This window comes from Lissotriton helveticus, chromosome 12 (genome assembly GCF_964261635.1).
Source record: "Lissotriton helveticus chromosome 12, aLisHel1.1, whole genome shotgun sequence".
Classification (NCBI taxonomy): Eukaryota; Metazoa; Chordata; class Amphibia; order Caudata; family Salamandridae; genus Lissotriton; species Lissotriton helveticus.
The window spans coordinates 235,647,410-235,669,329 of NC_136073.1; the positions used below are offsets into that span (position 1 = coordinate 235,647,410).

General features: G+C 45.5%; 1 protein-coding gene across 1 annotated transcript in view; it reads right to left on the reverse strand.

Annotated features, from left to right (window-relative positions):
* GALNS (galactosamine (N-acetyl)-6-sulfatase) overlaps positions 1–21,920 on the reverse strand; it is a 188,958-nt gene that overhangs the window by 44,454 nt on the left and 122,584 nt on the right. The window contains exons 10-11 of the mRNA XM_078669899.1: positions 16,634–16,770; positions 1,126–1,228 (exon numbers count right to left, since the gene is read on the reverse strand). Coding sequence (XP_078526025.1) covers positions 1,126–1,228; positions 16,634–16,770 — 240 coding nt within the window. The remainder of the gene's footprint in view (positions 1–1,125; positions 1,229–16,633; positions 16,771–21,920) is intronic.

Sequence of the window (21,920 nt, forward strand, 5' to 3'; positions counted from 1 at the left end):
TAAAAAATCCCAGTCCATCAAGATTTCCTCTATTTCCAGACCAGTCAAACCCTGACGTCCTATAGTACAAAGACACAAAACTCGGGAGAAATGTATGTACAGCCTATAGGGCTACACATGGAAAAACATGCTTAACATACTAATCTATGTAACAGAGAAAAGGAGTGTAAACGTGATGGAGTTAGAATTTACATAGAAAAGTAAAAGAAGCAGCAAATTCACAATGAACAGATATGGTGGGGCTTTAAAGTAATGCACAAATGGTAAAAAAAGAGGACCTTCCCTGAGAAAAGGTCCCCTCCACTACACTGCTGTACCATTACACAGATGCCAGTCCATCAAACTGACCACTGCTGACAAAGTCACTGCCCAGAATAACCCTACAGAGAATGAGGATGAGGAAGGTACGATAGAAAGTGTAAGAGTTTGAGAGGGGGCTCCTGGTAGATTTAGGATTAGGGTACAGGGTAAACCTATGGTAAGGTTTAGACTTGGAGTTAGGATACGGGCTAGGCTTAGCCCTAAGTTTAAGACTAGGATAAGCAGTAGTGTTAGGTTTAGGCATGGGGGTAGGATTAGGTTTTGGGTATGGTAGATAGGCTTAGGTTTAGTGTTAGGGTAACATTTGGATTTAGGCTTAATGTTAGGGCTAGAGTTAAGTTTACGCTTATGGTTAGATTGTGGCTTTAGGTCAGTACACTTATTATTTACTTAGGGCCTTATTATGAGAGACAGTATCCTTTATCTCACTATGTCCCGCCCTACCCACAGAGTAGTAACACTGGGCAGGGGTACTGATCTGGGCCATACAAGTGGTCTGTTGTCTCCGAGTCCAGACCCAATATTTCCAGGCCTGGAGACGTTGCCTATTTCTACCAGGTGCAGCTGAAACCACAAGAAATAGAATTGCACCTAGCAAAGTCCTAACACGAGCCTAAGTATATATTCTCTCAGTATTGGTAATATTAATGTAGTAGATTCAAAAGAAAGCTGCAGATTTCGTTTACCTTGTAGTACCCACATTTTGAGGGTTTCCTCAGGAGTTTTATACTTCGGCTTAAGAAGTGTTTTTTTTCTTGACTTTCTCTTGGTTAAAATATGTGTTTCCAGATGTGCGCGCCTTACCTGCGAGAACTCCTGCCATGAATTGCTCCAGGTCCAGAAGTGGGCCTTGTGCAGGCCGGCTCTCACGGCCATCATCTCGTTGCCACGGTAATAGAATACGGGCCTGTGAAGAGAAAGCGGAAGGATGGAGGCGAGGTCCAGGCGCGCGAGCGGCGCGCGGCGGCGTCTGAAGGAGCGCGCGCAGATAAGGGAGACAAACACTTTAATGGAGTATGCCTTGTGACGCCGCTATCAGCCGCGGCCAGGCGGCCTCTTAATCGGCTCCACTGCAGGCTTTTCAATTATGGCTTTTTTTTCTGGAGGTAAAGTGTTTCATCAAGTTCAGAGATCGCCTTGTGCTAGCGGGAGACACTGGGGAGCGGGCCGGGGCTGATAATCGCAGAGCTATCGCTGGGAGCCTGGTTGAAGAAAAACACGCGCCCTGGGTCACCGGAAGCGGGGGAGGACTGAGCGGGGGTAGTGGTGGTTACTTGACTCGGTCAATGACAAGTCTGTCTAATGCAGGCACTGCCAGGGGCATCCTTAAACCTTACATGCAGGCAGCATCTGGTTAGCTCCGTCAGGGCACCTCTCTAATCCCAAACAGCAGCAACGTGTCCAGTCTGCACTGCCTAAAACATATCAATTAGCAACTTGCACACAACTGGCACCGTAAACAGGTCAATAGATCACCCCAAAACTGACGCAGCACCTTGTACCAATGCACCCCTTAAATGCTGATCTGCAGCACCTCTCATCCTTCAAATGCAGGTAAAGGCAGACTGTTTTGCCACTACGGCCCTCAAGCATGCCTGCAACGCGCGGTTTCTTTACCTGGAACAATAAACAGTTCTGTTAATGCACCTCTGCCTTCCTGGTCCTGCAGCCATTTGTCTTCGCCAGTCTCTGTTAATGCACCTCATTATCTTGCTTGCAGCATCTACTGTTTTTCGAATGCGGGGAGCTCTACTCATCTGACAATGCACCTTGGTAATTCTAATCAGCAGTAACATTATAAACAGCTCTGGCAATGGACCTCACTCTCGACTAGAAGCAACTTGTCCCTCACCGGTACCAAAACAGCTCTGCCAATGCACCTCATCCTTGACTAGGAGCAACTGGTCCCATTCGGGTACCAAAACAGCTCTGCCAATGTCTTGACTAGCAGCAACTTGTTCCATACCGGTATCAAAACAGCTCTGTCAATATCTTGGCTTGCAGCAACTTGTCCCAACGGTGCCCAAACTGCTCTGCCAATGCACCTCACGCTCGACTAGGAGCAACTTGTCCCACGCCGGTACCAAAACAGCTCTGCAAATGCACCTCACTCTTTACTAGAAGCAACTCGTCCCATACCGGTTCCAAAACAGCTCTGTCAATACCTTGACTAGCAGCAACTTGTCCCAACCGTGCCCAAACAGCTCCGCCAATGCACCTCACGCTCGACTAGAAGAAAGTTGTCCAATGCCAGAACCAAAATAACTCTGCCAATGCATCTCACGCCTGACTAGAAGCAACTTGTCATATACAGGTACCAAACCAGCTCTGCCAATGCACCTCACTCTTGACTAAAATAAACTCGTCCCACACTGGTACCAAAACAGCGCTGCCAATGCACCTCACTCTTGACTAGCAGCAACTCGTCCCACACCGGTACCAAACCAGCTCCGCCAATGCACCTCACGCTCGACTAGAAGAAACTTGTCCAATGCCAGAACCAAAACAGCTCTGCCAATGCATCTCACGCCTGACTAGAAGCAACTTGTCCCATACAGGTACCAAAACAGCTCTGCCAATGCACCTCGTTCTCGACTAGAAGAAACTTGCCCCATAGCAGTACCAAAACAGCTCTGCCAATGCACCTCATTCTCGACTAGAAGAAACTCGTCCCACACTGGTACCAAAACAGCTCTTCCAATGCACCTCACTCTTGACTAGCAGCAACTCGCCCACACCGGTACCAAACCAGCTCCGCCAAAGCACCTCACTCTTGACTAGCAGCAACTCGTCCCGCACTGGTACCAAACCAGCTCCGCCAATGCACCTCACGCTCGACTAGAAGAAACTTGTCCAATGCCAGAACCAAAACAGCTCTGCCAATGCATCTCACGCCTGACTAGAAGCAACTTGTCATATACAGGTACCAAAACAGCTCTGCCAATGCACCTCATTCTCGACTAGAAGAAACTTGCCCCATAGCAGTACCAAAACAGCTCTTCCAATGCACCTCACTCTTGACTAGCAGCAACTCCTCCCACACCGGTACCAAAACAGCTCTTCCAATGCACCTCACTCTTGACTAGCAGCAACTCGTCCCACACCGGTACGAAAACAGCTCTGCCAATGCACCTCACTCTCGACTAGAAGAAACTTGTCCCATAGCAGTACCAAAACAGCTCTGCCAATGCACCTCATTCTCGACTAGAAGAAACTTGCCCCATAGCAGTACCAAAACAGCTCTGCCAATGCACCTCATTCTCGACTAGAAGAAACTTGTCCCATAGCAGTACCAAAACAGCTCTGCCAATGCACCTCATTCTCGACTAGAAGAAACTTGCCCCATAGCAGTACCAAAACAGCTCTTCCAATGCACCTCACTCTTGACTAGCAGCAACTCGTCCCACACCGGTACCAAAACAGCTCTTCCAATGCACCTCACTCTTGACTAGCAGCAACTCGTCCCACACCGGTACCAAAACAGCTCTTCCAATGCACCTCACTCTTGACTAGCAGCAACTCGTCCCACACCGGTACGAAAACAGCTCTGCCAATGCACCTCACTCTCGACTAGAAGAAACTTGTCCCATAGCAGTACCAAAACAGCTCTGCCAATGCACGTCACACTTGACTAGCAGCAACTTGTCCCACACCTGTACCAAAGCAGCTCTGATATGCACCTCACTATCGACTAGGAGAATTTGCCCCACACAGGTACCAAAACAGCTCTGCCGATGAACCTCGCTCTTGATTAGAAGTAACACATCCTACACCGGTACCAAAACAGCTCTGCCAATGCACCTCACTCTCGACTAGAAGCAACTCATCCTGTACCGGTACCAAAACAGCTCTGCTAATGCACCTCCTCCACCCTCACCAGCAGCAACGTGTGCCTTTCCATCGCTGTGGTACAACAAGCTATATTAACAAACAATAGCTAGAGGAGAGTACACATTCTGCTTCTTACCATTACTGCATCCTGAAGGTTTTGGAGTTCAACACTCCCACTAATACTGAAAGTAGAACAGCTGAACAGTACAAAGCATTAGGTGAATCGAACCATAAAAAAACCGAGCAAAAAAATCATATCCTTTTTAGGTTGAGCCTACGAGACAGCTAAAGCGGTCTGGCTGCAAAAGATCTATTGTGCGTTTACCAAGAACTTAAAGGGGCTTACAACCCGCCCATTGCTTACCACTGGTTGGCTTGGTCACTCATATTGTTTGATGGCTTTCCTTGTCCTTCTTGTGTTTGTCTCACCCCATAGCATACCGTCTTTACCATCTCTCTGATTGGCTGGCTGCTATCCTTTCATAGCTCACTTTTAGGGAACTGTTTTTTCATTTTGATTAAGCACTCCATTAGTGTGTATGTTTTTCCAGCTATCTCCCTTGTGCGCTTCTCCCCACGTACCAAATATTTACCCTCACACTCCGTGTTGCTGTCTCTGTTGTGTTACAAGGGCTTCTTCCCTGTGCTTAATTTGTAAAAAAAATATAGTGCTAGGTCCTCACCAGGAGGCCACTGCAGCCCACACCACCCATTGCCCCTTCTAGCACTACCTATTACAGTACCAAACCAATTACTAACTATCACACTCCTACACGTGCGACAATTCAGACTATTCCAGGCCCCCAAAGCTATAAGTTTAGCTAGGGCGGCAGGTATTAGTAATTTTTAATGTATATTGAATTAGTACACAACTGTTGTTGTGCTCACTCTAAATCAGGCAAACAGCCCACCATGTGGCAGACTGTCATAAGTGCCGGTGCTGACAATTAAGTGCCCATGCCGAGCACCGGAAACCACCGGCTCAAATTAAGCACAGCTTCTTCCCCCGCCAAACTCCTTCCCTTCCTCACCTTTAGTGTCGCTTTCTAGCTAGAGTGCTTCTCTCCCCCCACCTGTATTGCTCTCCCTTGTGTACTGCTTTTTGTCTTTCCCGCTCATTGTCCATTGTTTCCCCTGAACCCGCACCTCCGCTGCCTCCCCACCCACGGTTCTTTATTTTGTATTTTGGGGGGGGGGGGGGGGCGAATAGGCAGCCAATTGCTGCCAGACCCTCTGCCTTAAAAAAGGGCCTTCACGCTATATCTTTTTTATTTACCCATCCATCCTGGATAAAAAAATGTCGCCCATGTCATCATACATTTAAAAAAATCTATATATTTTGGCCATGGTGCACAGCATTTTGCCACTGCTGCACAGTATCACCAAAAGGCACTGGCAAAGCTAATAGTTCTTAAAGGCTTTGCAAATGCTCGTTTAGTCTCTGGGCTGGCTATTTAGAAATATTGCAGTAAAGGTGGAAATATATGTTGGTTTATCTACTGAAGAAGTCACTAGATATTATTTGCTTCTAAGACACTGAAACTATTTGACTGTCATAACGTCACTTAAGAGATAGCAATATGTGTATAGTCAGACCAATATAGTATCTAAAGTATGTCATTCGGCGTAGGCAAATATATTGATTCCTTGTGTCAGTGAGATTGTGGAGTGGTTATAATGCTTAGGTTTGATACACAAGAATAGAGATATGGTAGTTCTACATGCTATATTTGTAGGAGAGTAGGCTCTGCTATCCTATGGTCACCCCAATTTTTTTGCTTGCGCTTCACTGGTTTTAGACTTACTGAGGCTGTGGGCCTGCTAATCAGACCCCCAGCCTGCTGTTCTCTCTCTAAATTTATATTACATGTGCTATAGGTACATACCACAATTGGAAATGGACTCCTTGTCAGCCCCTGTACCATGCACAATAGGTGCTCAGGGCATAGGTGCCACCAAGGCCTACCAGGGGCTGCAGCATATCTTTTGCCACCCCTGGCTGGTTCTTAAATAGACACAACTGGCTGATCACTCAGCTGGGGCAAGGTGGTGTACTCACCCCTTGCTTAGATATAGCATACCTATATCTAAACCTATATCTGGACACATATAAACCTGTGAGCCACTCCTATGGAAGGCCTTATCAATCCTGGAGGCAGAGTGGGTGGTTTAATGTGAGATGGAGCTCTAGCATGAGCTGAGCCTTTCTGCAGCTGTCGGGAACAACTCCCTAAGCTGTTCTGGGATAATGCCATACCATATACTCTTAAGTGCATTATAATTAGGGCTCCCGGTTTTATGGTATTTATTTTTTGAACATTTCCGTCTGTATTTATCCATATTTATTTTTTGTTCATTTTATGTGTATTTATCCACATTTATTTTTATAGCAAGCCAAAGAAGAGGCTGCAGCTAGTATTTTTTCACATTTATTTAAATAGCCAATATACGCTTGCACTCGGTTGTTATAGATTTATAAATGTATATATATAACTTTGCCATTGTAGTACAAGCACATGTTCAAGCTCCTAGAGTCAGTGTGCTCGTGAGGACCATATCAGCTGTTTCCCTTTGCAACCCGCTGCCAGTCGTGTAGCACTTTTCATGACGTGTGTAATTATTGGTATACAAAGCAGGATCAATGACATAGGACAAGTTGTGATCCACTGTTATGTGTGCTTCCTAGGAGCTCCTATACTTCAGCTTTAAAACAATCTTCAGTACAACACTGAGAATGATGTCATGTAATAGTACCAAAAATTCAAAGACAAAATAGACCACCGGTGTCTGTAAAAAGGTATACGTTCCTCATCCCGGTCAGAGAAAAGCAACCAGCAGTAATTGTTCGCCACCAACTGCACGCCAGGAGTACATGCCGATCTTGCACCCCATTCTGTCCCGCTATTATTTTGTGGACTTCCCTTTACACACTCTGATTCGCCTCCCACCCCCTGCAGCTAAAAACCTCAATGTTCAAATAGTGCACTCTGATACCCTAGTCGTTCAGAATGAAGGCGCGCTTATGCGTCTGAAAAGTCAGAAGTTAAAACATCATATACACAGAGGAACATAGCATTTAGTACATAGAGGGGATCTGCACTAGCCCCGTCCTGCTGTAATACCTCCCTTAACACCAGTCAGGAATTAAACTAGGATACCACACCAGATATTGAGCCCAAAACCTGAGTGTCACGGTGGCACAGAGACGTGTGATTCATTCAGGCGTGAAGGATCGTTCACCTCTGCACTTAAAGCGAGGTTTACATTACAAAAGGCCATTCCTCCTCCCTCGCTTTGCGCTTTTCAAATAATAAAACATAGATGTGCACCCTCCCTTTCACTGAGGGGGGCTGTTATGCCCACACTGTGACACACAAATCCGACCACGATTAGGTGAAAGAAACGAATTAGGAAATGTCAGCAGGGGTTTGGCGGCAGGCAGAGTGCATCCACAGACCACAGATCTACATCACCAGACAGGGGAGTGGCAACCCTGGGCTGGAGCAGGGCTGCACCGCGCAAGTTTCTGAATCAGTTTCAGCAGTATTTTACCGTTTCTATTTATAAATACAGACAAAGGAAAAATAGGTTCCCGTCTGTATTTATATGCAAAAATCCGTTTAAACGGAAAACCGGGAGCCTTAATTATAATCCTCGCGGTTATATAGCAACTTTGGTTTGGCTTTATCAAAACATGTCGTGTAAGGTGTCATACGATTTGGAATACTATCCCCTCGCCAGTCCTGGCGACGGGGATAGCATTCCACCCCTCTAGAGGGAGAAGACATGTTACTTTACTGAAATGCGGTTAATTTTAAAAGGAGCCTCAGATCCACAAAATGGATGCTTCTGCCACAGACACGGGTCTGACCCCCTGTAGCTGACCGAAACTCAGCCAAGGGGGCCCGGACAAAGGGTTTCCTGTCACAGGGAGGTGTCACACCACCCCAGACAGGAGATAGTGGATTGTAGCAGGGAGGTTTGAAAGAAACCAGACACTGCTTGGGGCGCACAAGGCTGCCCCTTGCATAATCCGGCCAAACCGGTTCTGGGGCACACCAGCCCCTGTCCCAGCGCGGCCTGGATCAAAGGAAAGGGGTGTACCCACCCCCTTCCTGGGTCCCACCCATAGGAGGGGACCTAGCAGGTAATCCAGCCCCCTAGATTGGTATAAGAATGGGAGCAGTGCCAATGCACTTCAGATTATCCTGATGAAACGTAAGAAACGAAACTCTGGACCCTTTGACATCCTACTCAACGTAGAAGACTGAAGAATCTCCCTTGTGGTCAAGGAGTGACCACCCTGTGCAAACAGGCACCATCCAGCACCTCGACGTCTGCTTTGTTGCAGTTCCCGCCGGAACTCGAGCGACAGAGATCGACGAGATCAAGCTTGCCTGCCTTCCTACAGCCCGATCCACAGTCCCTGCAGAGCTGAGACCCGTGGAGGCGACCGGAAGCGTGGGGCACGCCATCTTGGAAAGACCACGAGACGCTGACCGTGCAGCCCACGAGTGACCCTCGAAGCTGTACACCGGGGTTTGAGAAGCCCCAACCCTGAGCCACTCTTGCACCGAATTTCACCCCTCTACACTCTCCGAGTGCTGCGTGGGGCCCTTATGCTTCTTTTGGCTCAACGCGTTGGCCCGGTCACTTGCCAGCCGGCTTGTGGCCCCTGTGCCGACGAAAACCGAAATACGACCTGCGATTCTGGTTGCTCCAGATTTGCACCAGCTCCCCTAAAAAGGAGCCCCCGCTCTGACCCTCCTGGTCCGAGTGAGAAGCAATCTCCCAGTTCCGCGTGGATTGCTTTTGCCAATTGTTGTTTGCTCCAATCTTGAAGCCGACAGCGCCGACGGTGAGAGCCTACGTGGGACAGATCGTGACCCGCTCCTGGACGTCACAGATGCCCCAGAGCCCACGTGGCAGCGGAGAGAAGCTCCTCGACAACCACCTGATTGCGCCCGACATTGCCTGGTTCCGTCTTGGTTCCACCCTGGTCACTGCTGAGTGACCCAGACTCTGTTCCCTCTGCTTTCAGGTACTTTTCGACTTCGATCCACCCTTGGATCCCACCGGACACTTCTCCTTCACAGCGCCTGCAGCATCTTCAGCTTCAAGCACCAAGAACCTGCGTGACGAAACCCGACGCCACTTCGACCCTGTGCACCCGCTTCCTGTGGGTGAGGTAACATTGCAACGCCGGTGTTCCCACACTGGTACACACCTCTAGGGTCTGTGTCTTAAGTTTTGTCTTTCTAGGTTCACCGGAAGTGTCCTAAAACTCTATTGTCTTAACATTGGTGCATGCGTGTGCTTTTAGCACTGCACCCGAATCCCGCGGGCTTTTCCCGACTTCAGCATTGCTTGTCCCGACTGCTCCCAGCGATTCCCTAGGCCCTAGGCCTAACCACTGTTCGATTGGTATCTCTTATACCACTTTCCTAATATATGGTTTGAGTGGCCCCCCGCCCTCATCCATAATTGTGCAACTTTGTATGTTATACTGTGCTTTTGATTTAATGCTTGTGCCCCTTTATTCATAAAGAGTACTGGGGATTATTCTTAGAAATAAATACATATATTTTTATAATATATACTTGTGTGGTGTCCTTTCATTTGATATTACAGGACTGTGATTGGTAAAACAGCTCGCTTAACACGACCTCTTGAGTTGAGCCTTTAAGGCTGCTTAGTCTATGCTACCCTTAAGATAGCTTGTCTACAAGGTTGACTTACAACCAGACACCATAAGGGGTTATTTGGACAGATACAAGGTGGTTCCAGAATTGGAAACATCATATATCAGGCCAACTTCTCACAATATTGGTGACCATCAGATCAATAGCGGCACATTACAGTGCTAGGCCAAACCCACACTGCCACCAAGAGGGTGTAGAGGAGCTAAATAAAAGGACACCAGTATGGTGTCTTCCTTCCACATTAATAAGATATCCAGGAACCCGAGGAAAATACATTGAAGAGAATACACTGTGGAGAATACTTTTTCGTGAAAACGTGGTGGCCTCTTCGACCTTCCCATACAAATGGTTTTCTGGTACCCTGTTTTTATCCCCTACCTTTTGAGTCCCCTTCCTTTTTGGGCCTCGCTGGCAATGCATCCGCAAGGATGAATTTGTCCAGCTGGAGACCAATAGCGATCAGTCTGGGGGGAAGGACGGACCAGAGGGTGCACGAGCTTTTCTTGCTGGATTCGTGTGCGCGAACGCGCACGTTCCGTCCTGCGCCGCCCTCCCATACTCCCAGCGCATGCATGCACACAGACACACACACGCGCGCACACACGCACTCACACTTACACAGACACGCAGGCACCCAGACAGGCAACCCCCTCCTCCTCCCCCACAGTCACACACGCATACACACAGACTCCAAGACACATACACACACGCACGCTCACACACATACACAGCCCGCCGCCGCGCGCGCACACACACATGCCCCCGCCCCCCCGCCCTCGCAGGCCAGCCACAAAGCGAAGCCCCACTCACCGGCAGCAGGACTCTTCCTCCCTTCTTCGGCACCGGGGCGCAGGGTAGGCTCCTGCCTGCTCCGGTGCTGCAAACAATCGCGGCTCTTCCGGCTCTTCCGTGGGAGGCGGGGTAGGCTCCTGCCCTCCTACTTCCTGTTTCCGGTTGTCCCGCCCGGCCTGCCTGACTTCCTGGTCACAGGCCGGCGGCGTTGCGCGGTAACTTGTCTGATCTCACCTCACTCCCTGAACTGCGTCCAATCTCTTCCACATTTTAGTTTCGCTGTAACTTTGACAGTTAATGTTGCCTTGATTCCTAGCAACAGAACTACTAGCAAATGTGTAAAATAAGTTAGTGGCACGTCGATGGAATGTTAACACATTCGCTTTCAAAAAGAATTACAATGAAGTTCGTGAGGATTCCAGATACCGAAACTGCATATTCATTCTTAACCAATTAATTTTCAGAAGAACTACAGATCAATTTGCTTTGCTTTATGATGCTGGAACCAGACAATTGACTGTAGTAGCCGGGGCAGTGTTACAGGGGTGTGCATGCGACGTTTTATATAGGTGGGATTTGTGGGACTATATGAGATGGGACTTGTAGGTATAAGGTGTTGGCTGGTTTGCTGATGTACTCGAGGATCCGAGGGTGCCACTATAGCTATGCCCAGTATATACAAATAGCTTTTTTTTGATGTTTTGGAAACCAATTCTTTTTTTTAAAAAACTGATATACTTTCCAGGGAAGGACTGAATGTCCAGGGAAAAAATATTAGATAATGGAATTCAATGAGGTTCAGGTAGAATGAAGCAGTTTCTGGAAGGCCCAGTAGTGGTGCACAGGAGATACAGCATATACTTTCCTGCTCCGTCAAGTGACTCCACTTATAGAATGTGAGTATGTGACCCTAGGATGGTGAGAGAGTGTGTATATTTGAGAGAGGTTAACAATTTGTCTCCCTCCAGTAAAAGTAAAGTGACAAAGGCCGTGGGCTTATCGCTGCACACCACAAAATGAGTTCTGTTTTTGACTATATTCTTTTTTTCTATTTTAAAATGTTGTTTAAGTCACTTCACTCCTTCCACATACTCTGTTTTAGCCCACCAATCATTCAATGAACTAGTCCTTTCAACATATGGGCAGTTAAACTGGTGTTTGTAGGAAGAAGGTGATGGCATCCCTGTTTCCATGAGGACAAACGAGAATCAGCAAACATATTGCATTACAAATGCTATAGGTATCACATTTGCGAAAGTTATAACTATTGGCATTGTAAATGACAAAGCTATTAATTTAGCTTTTTTAAAAAAAAAAAAAACATAAATAAAAACTTTGCCATTTACAATACCAATAGCTCAAACTTTCCTAATGCGAGACCCATTGCATTGCAAATGCTTGTTTATGTGGTAAGAAAATACTCAGAAATGGACCAATACCAAGACGGTAATCCAAGGGTTTTAGGAACTGTCGGGATAATCTCCCCATCCCCTGATAATATTCCCATTCGATGGGATAGTAACAGCTAGGGGGTATAGATGTTTTCTGCTGCTCTCTTGTTTGCTAACAGTAGATCCATCGAGAGGGTGAAAAGAACGAGTACCCCTTGCACTTTCCGTATATAGTAACCTCCTCGGTGCTGACCAGCAGCAATTAGAGGTGGTCGAACCAACAAATTAGCAAAAGAAGCTGGGCCCCACAGAAATATGCTAAACTCATCCCAGAGTAATTTTCAGGCACCTGAACACATCCAGCAGCTCCTGCACCTTGTCTGCTTGTTCACAGCAGCAATGTGCAGGCGAAGGGGCTTTGTTATTTTTAATTCCAGCTGAGCCCAAAACAAAGGCCATAGACCATCAGACCTCATTTTGATTGATTATCTTAGCTGGGGGCTAGCTGAAACCTCACATCTATCTGAAAATGTAATGGAGGTAAACAAAGGCTCACAGCTTGCTTTTTCTCCACAGGTACTTAAGGGGGGCATGCTTTTGGCTCTCTTCAGTCCCTGTGTATATGATATATGAATGCACGGTTAGAATGTCAGATGTGTTGGTCTGTCCCAGTATTAACACAAACAATTTAAATACCACTATTTTTTTAAATTTCTTTTATAGCGCTACTCATCCCAGTCCAGAGTGTCAGCGCACTTTCCATGAAATGTACAAATTATACATTGACAATAAATCATGTGCGTGTAAATCAATGTGCAAGAATGTGTTACATTGGACGGCGAGGGTTACATGGTCTATGCACCACATGTCCTTCATAGCTCACTGTGCTTTATTAGAAGAACTACAATTTATGAACTTCAAGTTAACAGAAGGATCTCTGTGTTAAAAGCCATAACTCACTTGCCCATCTACATAAAATAAAAATCTGCCATCTGCATGCCACATGATGTGCTTTGCAGGAGACATATTAAACCTCTGTGCTACTTAGATTCAAAACGGTGACTAGACAAACACAGTTCTCCAGCAAGTGCATTGACCTCCAGAGTTATCTTACCTTTATTATTATTCTCTGAGATTTACCGGGCACACAAAGATCTATGCAACAGTTGCCTTAACCCCATAAGATATTTTTAAATGCAGACTTTGCAACCAATTAAGCAGAATGGCCCTCTCCAGTGCATTGCCTGAATCTGGGTTGACCAGCAGGGATTTCTGCATCACTAGGAGAGCTTTACCAATTAACCTCAACTGTTTGCTAACGTATCGCCTGTTTCTGCTAACAGTGGGAGCTCCCTGTGGCATTTGTGCCTCAGTCCTGACTAGTGGCCTTCCAAAGCGGAGACCTGTAACCAGCTCTACTAAGTGACCACCGAACACAAACTATGAAAGCATCCACGAGCTGCCCGGCCTGTCCAGTCTGTCCACTCTGCTCTTACCATTCACCACCTCAGACTTCATTAACACAACTTTAAGGCACACATCACACCTCCAAGTACTACATTTTCCTGCTTATATGCTGTGATTTGTTTCTTCAGTACGCCACGGAAATCTCCTCACCGCCATCTTAGGATGGGATAGTATTCTGGACCTGGCTTGTTTCTCGGCTGCTAGACTGCAAAATGAACGTCTACATTCAGCATGGGGTCGCCATGTTTGAAAGGCTGATGCTGGAAAGCGGTCCTTCTTTCTCTGCTCCTCAATACTTGCTTTAATTTGTATTTCTTAGCAAGGAGTCGCCCTGGACAGTGGACGTTTGAGCTCCAGAAATACCAAATAAACCAGTTGAATACAACAAAGAGTTTTGCAGTAAGCAAGTGCCAAGTTTACTGCTGAGTTAATCAAGGGAGGGGAAGGAATTCAATTGCAATACTAGCGCCAGGCATTTCTAGTTTGAAGACTTGATGAAATAAAGTCTAACGGCCAGATTCATGAAACGAAAATCGTCTCGCAAAGGGCCAGATTCTGAGAATCTGGCCCTTTGCGAGCGCAATTATTGCATTTGGGATTCATCATCCCAAATGCAATAATCGCTATTATAGAATTCGCAATTGTGCGAGGAATTGCATTTAAGGAATCTCTATTTTAGATTCCTAAAATGCAATTCATTAACCAATTTTAAATTGCGAATTCGCAATATTTGGCCGCTATTTACCACAAAGTCTGACTTCGTGGTAAATAGCGAAAAAATAGGAAAAAGCACTTTAGTGCATTTTTCTCAGTTGCATGTTACACACACACACATGTCCTTTGGACATGTGTGTGCGCAACACCTGTGTACATTTTCATTTCAGGGGTGCTACAGGGTGTCCTTTGGACACCCCTGGCACCCTTGAAATGGCATCCTTATTTGCGATTAGCAAATTGCTAATCGCAAATAAGGAATAACTCCCAATTCATTCCTATGGGCCTGTAGGCCCATAGGAATGAATTGGGAGTTATTCCTTATTTGCTATTAGCAATTTGCTAATCGCAAATAAGGAAGATATAGGAATCGCAATATTTTTTGCAATTCCTACATGAATCCCGTTTTGCAAGTCCTTAATAGCGATTCCTTATGAATCGCTATTACAGACTCGCAAAACGGGACTATGATGAATCTAGCTGTTAATCACAACTTTGTTTTGGGTTGTAGGAGCCGGGTCTTTGATGGACACCATTGGTCGTCTGCTAACCCTACCATAGTGCACCACATTAGTGCTCGAAGGCTGTTGGCTGTGATTACTCTCGCTCAGTAAGGACTTTGATGGGCCTCAGAGCATTACCTGCACCGAGTGTTAGAAGAATTGGGTTGGGGTCAGCAAGCATCTCTCAACTATGGAGATCCACCTAGAAAGCCTGTTATATTGCATTATACAGCCTTTGTGTTGGGTCAATCCAGCTGACAGGCAAATTGCCACCAGCATTGCACTGGGTAAATAAACACAGAAGATGACAAAATGCCCTTCAGCAGGGTAGCCAGGGGAAGCTTGGGTATGGGGGGGCACCCCCGTAAATAAAACATAATAGGAGACAATCACCGTGGGGAAAATATCTGTGCCTAGAGTGTATCTGTGTTTGCCCCACAGTGAAATATCCACAAATCATGTGCTGCATTGGTGACCCCCTACAAGGCACAATAGGCCTGGAATTAAGTGACTGGGAGACCGAGGGCTCTACCATACATTTCATGTGGACACAGTATACGCCGTCCGGAGCATCTCAGGTTTGCAACAGCCATCTTTATACTCACAAAGATCTAAACCAGAGCAAATCTGCAGATAGTAAGAGCACCGTCGAGGTGTGCATGTCTAAATGGAACTCGCCATGAGTCGAAATGAAACATCTTAAAAATGACTCCAGCACTTTCAAATAATGCACATCTTCACGCGTAGGACACAGAACAGCTGCGGAGAATCTGGGATGCTCAAGGCATCTCATGAATCCATAGGAAATTGTGAATACTTTTCTAGGCTGTTGTCCTCCCTCTTTGTTGATTGTGCCAGTGCTTTACTGGTGGTTCGCTGCCTCTCTTGCTTGGTTTTACTTTGCATCTCAGCAACCAGGGGGCTTCTAAGTGGCACCAACATTTTTGACATAGTAGTCCCTTCTTTAAAAATTATTTTCAAAGATGTGACTATGCAAATTTGCTGCCTGAATTACTTTTATTCCTTTCCTAAAGACTTGGAGAAAATGAAGGAAATTTGGTTTATCTTAACGGGGTATTCCCTGTCTGGTAAGGTATTATTACTAGGTGACACAGTTCCTAAAAAAATCTTTGTCAAGTGTAACTACTGCCTCACCACCAGTTTTATTGTTTCAGCGTAGGTGAATTATATGGATCTTGGATGAGCGTGCTCCAGTCAACTGGGAGTCAGGACTGAAAGTAGCTGTCCCATTGTGCAATGCACACACTGTGTGGACACCTCCCTTTTGACCCTCAACCCCCACAGGTATTTCTGTATAAGGAACTCCTTACTTCCTCTGCACCACCAAGGGTGTGATCATGTCTGCTCACTTCAGGTCAGGGTCTAGGACCCAGTCAAAGAACTCTACCAAAGTCTTAGCATAACGGTGAGAAGGCCTTCCATCACGGGAACTATCAACTCACGGACTCCCCCCGGTACATGACAATTCAACTCAACTTCAGACGTGCTTTGCCTTTTGTTGCGACTTCATGTTGCTCCCTTTTAGGAGTGAACAGTTTTTCCACTTCTTATTTAACTTTGCATGACGACACTCTTACCTTAAGCAAATATGACCCAACAACTCACACTGGTCGTGGGGAAACTTGAAATCCTTGCTTATTGTTCTAAAAGGCGAGTTCTCATTTGCAACAGAGCTCAGTGTGGACTGGTAGTTATATCACCAGCTGGCTGTCTCACATGTTCACTCATCAACACCCTAGATTCCAGGTGTTTGCCTTCTACTATTTGGAGCAAAATTTTGTTGCCGATATAAAATCAATGACTTCAATCTTCGCCTGACACTGTCCTTTCATTCTCATTCACACAATCCGCAAGCTTCAGTTAGAACCTGAAGCTTTCCTTCTAAACTCACCTGTCAATCATCTTGCCCTGCAAAAGGACAGGTGAAAGGTCAATTCCATCTATCACTCTGTCATGGGGTCGTTCAAGCCCAGCCAGCGACAGGCTTGTGGTGAAGAGATCCATGACACTACCCAGTTGGTGGCTGACCTGCAAGAGAAGATACTGTTCATAACCAAAATTTCTTGAGCCACGCCTATTACATCAAGTCAATAGTAAGAGTACCTCATACTGATAAAAAACTGGTTCAAGGTGCTTGAATACAGAGAAAGGAAAGGAAGGTAAAAGTTGAAGGGTATGGGTAAACAGGAGGGTAGGGGTTTAGGAAAGGGGCACATATTCAGGAGAAGATTAATTAAAGACAAGTCGGAATGGGTAGCCCTGTAGCAACTTTGTGGCAAAACAATGTTCTTTGCAAAATCAGCTTCCTGAAGCCTCAGTTTTATACAAGCTCCAGTGTCATGCTAATTTCAAGACACTCTAGTACAGCTCAAAAGACCAGGGGCATACCACTGATGATTGTAATGCCCAAGCAGGGTCACAGGCCTCAATTATTAACATGAGTGATGGGTGTAAACTCTAGAATCTATCTGAACTATGGTAGTTAGTACAAGCACATTTCATTCCATCATCTGTAACAGACGTATGCAATTACAGTCAGTATCCAACAACAGAAACATCAATGTAGGTACTGCCCAAAAATGACTAAGGGGTGCTCCACATGTCACTGAAAATAATCCAATCCACTCTAATCCAGGAAAATTAACCGCAAAGTGCACGATTACTGGCGTTTGTCAGCACTGTGAGTAGCTCTCTGTGGGCTGCTCATAGGAAAATGTATTTATTTATTTATTTATTTAAACTTATAAGGCGCACAGCTACCCGCAATAGGTTTCCCGGCGCCAAAATCATCAAGTGATCATACACATTAGGTTAGAGTGAAACCCAAACGTTTTTAGCTGTTTTTGAAATGAAGATTTATTTGTTTACTCTCAAATGGAATAGGAAAATCCCAAAGTCTGCAGGTGTTTTTATTTTTTTTAATGGTGTATCTCCACGGTCAAAGAATTGTTGTGTGATTTTGGGTAAAGGTGCATGCCAGAAAGATAGTGGCCACTACATGGACAATCCCTGTGTGCAATGAATGGTGATTTGAAAGTCACATAATTTCAACTGGAAGCCAGTGGAGCTTCATCGGAGTGGGGTTAGATTAGCCATGGCTATTTAAATCAAGCACCATTCTAACAGTGCAAATCTTAACCAGTTGTAGAGTCAGAGGTTTGTTTAGTAGGACCATGGTAGACACTACCGTCATAATCAAGGCATGCCTGGACAAAGACATTTGCTGCCTGGACATATTGGGAAAGACCTCAGTAAGGGGATATGCGCTTAAGAAATTTTGGATGGAAGAAAGTAACAGTGCACTACTACAGAGAACATTTGAGTTTCAATTCTACGATAGTGTCTTTCAGGGTTCGCTTTTTTACCCTGAAGTAACTAGTTTAAGACATTGTCCAATGGTCGTGGTCAGAGCATAGCTTTCCAAAGTAGAGTCTAGTGAGTTAGGCAAAACTACAGACTTTGCAGAGTTCAATTTTGCCTAAGTTCTAGAGATCTAGGAAGAAATAGTAACTATACTGTTAGCTATATCATCCCCAGTGTAAAAGAGGTCTCAGGCATGGAGTTCAGAAGAATCAATAGCGGACTGTCATCAATGTACGTGAAAGCCACACCGGATAGTCATGGAGTCCCTTTATCTGTGGTATCATGTACAGGTTGATAAAGAGTAGTGACACCTCTTGTGAAATGCTCCATTTTACAGGACTGGAACCAGACTAAAATCAGTGGGCTGGGGAGGGGGTTGAGACAGATTGCATTCAGGTGTTAGAGTAAGTAATGGAATTAAAACTGGTCCAGATTCTTCAGATTTGTTTGACTCACAGACTGGACAAGGGTCTGAAGAACTTTTTGAGAGAAAGGATTTCTATGCGAACTGCTAGGGCAGGCTGCTGAATGCTTTTTCTCCCAGTTTCCCTAATTTAAAGGACTAAAGTCAGTATAAAGAGCCTTCAGAAATAAAGATTACAATTTCACATCATCTATGGTGTCACAAATGTCTTGAGGTTTGTCAAGCAAGAACTGGTATATGTTAATGAAAAGCACTTGGGAAGAGGAAGCGTCGGGTTGGGTCAGTGAGTATGGTTTGGAAATATATTTTTATTAGCATTTGAAGATCACATACATAATAGGCATGTTAAAAGTTCAGAACACATTATAGTGTCGCTCATTCTAAGTTACAGGACATGGGAAGCTGGCTCAGTATAAATATTAAGTTATTTTATTTCAAGAACCAAGCCAAGCCTGGCCCAGGTAAGTGAAATAAATGCTTTGCAAAATCGTAAGCAATGTTTTTCAATTGAATACAGGTTCAAATGCAATTGATTGAAATACAGGTAAGTCAAAGTGTCGAAAATACAGGTCATATTACTTTCCAGTAACTTTTAAGATTCCTTTTTATTTTTTTAACTCCGTGTGATATGCCTAGATATCACACTGGGACATTTCCTAGAGAAAAGGTAAGTAAAATGAGTTTTGCACAGTTGTAGTTTTTCAGGTTTTCATACAAATCAACTCCACACTTTTTCAAGGAAAACAAGTCAATGTATCCCTATAGAAAGAAATGAAGTTATCGGTTAACAGGTAGGTACTCAGTCTTTGGGGTTTAGTTTCTGGGGTTAGAACAAGGGCTCCCACAGGGTCAAGGATGCACCCTTGAAACACCCTCAGAGGCACTAGGACAGCCGGGTGCAGAGGGCTGAGGCCCAATGTTATCCAATGGGGGATAGGGGGCCTGCGGTTGGTGGCTGCTCACATGTAGTCCACAAGGTTGTGGGAACAAAGCTTCTAGGGTTTAGCTCAGGGCAAAGGTTTAGCACAAAAGGTGCACCCACAGCGGCAGAGGGCGGCCCGGAGGGTGCTGTTTTGGCACTGGGTGCCCTGTTGTTTTCAATGGGAAATCTCGTTTTGGTTTTTAGCTGTAGGCTCGGTGCAGGAAGACTTCCGGGAGGAACCAAGATCTGCGTTGCCTCCTTCCACCGGTCATGGCCGACCGCTGGCTCGGCAAGGTTCTGCCTGACCAGAGCAGGAGCCTATCATACCCCTAAAGAAGCCCAAGTCTGAGACGTTGAGGGGGAACCCACTGATGGTTTTGCTCTTCATCCCCTCCCCTTGCCTGCCTCTCGGTTCCCTGGGATCCTCCCCCCTACCCGGCACCCCCCTCCTCCCCCCTTGCATCCTTCCTGTGCCTGGAGGACCCACCCCATTTCTTAATTCTTGAACATCCTTCTTCATTTTGTGGGGGTAGGTGCTGTCCTCCCACTTCCTGACACAGACCGGGAGCTGCACACCTTTGATTTGTTGAGCTGGTTGTTATTCTTTTGCAGTACTTTGCAGTGTCTGGTGGTTCACGTGCATCAGAAAACAATGTATGAAGCCTGCAGTTGCGAATTGGGAGAGTCTCTCATCTGGGCTGGTTTCCTCTCGTGCACCTGACCTGAGCCCTTGGCGGATTCTCCTTCTCTCTACAACTCCAAAATAGAAATCACCAGTCTGACGATGTGCAACTGCCTTTTAAGGAGACTCCACAGCAAATCCACTGCAGGTTTACTTTTTTCTTTTTCCTTTCCATCATACGTTTTCCTCCCTTAGTTTCTTTCTGATCTTCCCAATGCATTATGTTTCCTGTCTTGTGGTGTTTGATGTTATTTACTTCCCTTGTTCATTCACTATTTAAAGGTATTTTTGTGGTTGGAGGGTGCATCGCAACAAAGCTCTGTTCCTAAACTTGTTTTCTGGCTACCTCCACTTGCTCTTCCTCACTCCTCGCTCTTGAAGAATTCCACTATCGGATCACAGATTCCTGGTTTTCTTCAATCCTATAAAGTCCTTCTCCAGTAAGGACGTTTTTATACCTTTAGCTTTTTCATCTTGAATAGGTGGCAGCTTCTCAAGGGCACACGCCCGCTACCTATTCCAGAGTGACATTGTGGCTTCTGGAAACAGTCACCCATACATCTGAAGGCTCAGGCTAGATTACAGGTAAGATTCCAGACCTGAACATGTACTTCTTCAGCAAACAGTGCTGGGAGGAATACAAGGCCCTCTCTACTTAGATGCTTGCAGACGAGGAGGTAAGGTACTGTGCAGCTCGCAATCCAGATGCGATAGTTGGAGTGGGTATACTCACAACCTCGCGGTCTGTCCTTGGAACTTCCAACTGCGCAGCATAACAAGCAAACCAGGTACTTGGAGAATACCTGCCTTATGTGTAGGTAACGGATTCTGTAGAAATGATTTGGTGGCAGAAAGATTTTCCAAAAATTGCTCATTTAGTAACAGATAGCTTTTATCTAACCAAAGTTTAAGATTGCCAAGAAAACGGTAATTGTTCTAGGTTTAAAGGTAGAGTGTCTAATAGATTAAATAAAGACATTTGGAGTGAGGCATGCCAGGAAGACAGTAGTTTTACAAGAAGGTGAAGTAAAGTTAGAATGATTTTGATGATCGTTTCGAAGTATTCTATACCGGTAATTAGTTACATGCAAAAAAAGTGACTAAAAGATCTTGGTGGTAGATAAATGCTAGACCACCACCGCGCGTTTATTGTTTCAATGGAGATTCAAGATTTTACAGCTTGGTGGTTCAAGTTAGTGTCAGATGGATGCCAGTTGTCAGTTAGATTTATAATACAAGGTGCTCATTGTAGCCACGAGCACTTTATCACAAGTGTTGTTTTAATGCAGTGCACCCCTGAAAGAGATGGGTAGTTTGGTTAAACGCCCCAACCTTTTTCTATCTTTTAAAAATCTCATCAAACCCATACATTGTACATGGCCAAATGCAGTACCCGGGATCTCTGCCCCTGAATGGTAAGATCAAATTACCTTCATAACCGTAGGGTTCTGGGTCATTGGAACACAGGGACCTTTAGCTGATATAAATCTCTCATTCTGTAATATTTCAGTGCCCGACCTGTCCTGGTCCTGAGGAGAACCCGGAAACAAGGTAGGGTTCCGAAATGAGTCGACCCTCCCAGCTAGCTGCAATCACTATCACCCTACTGATTTACACAGTGTACAAACAAGGCAATTTGCCTGTTGTAATTGCTGTATTAGCTAGCTGTGTATGACAGGCTGTTAGACAGTGAATACGCAAATAACTGGTGCCGCCATTATTCCTTTCTTAAGCATAGGACCAGTCAATCCTGTATGTTAGTCATTGTAATGCGTTTACCTTTTGTT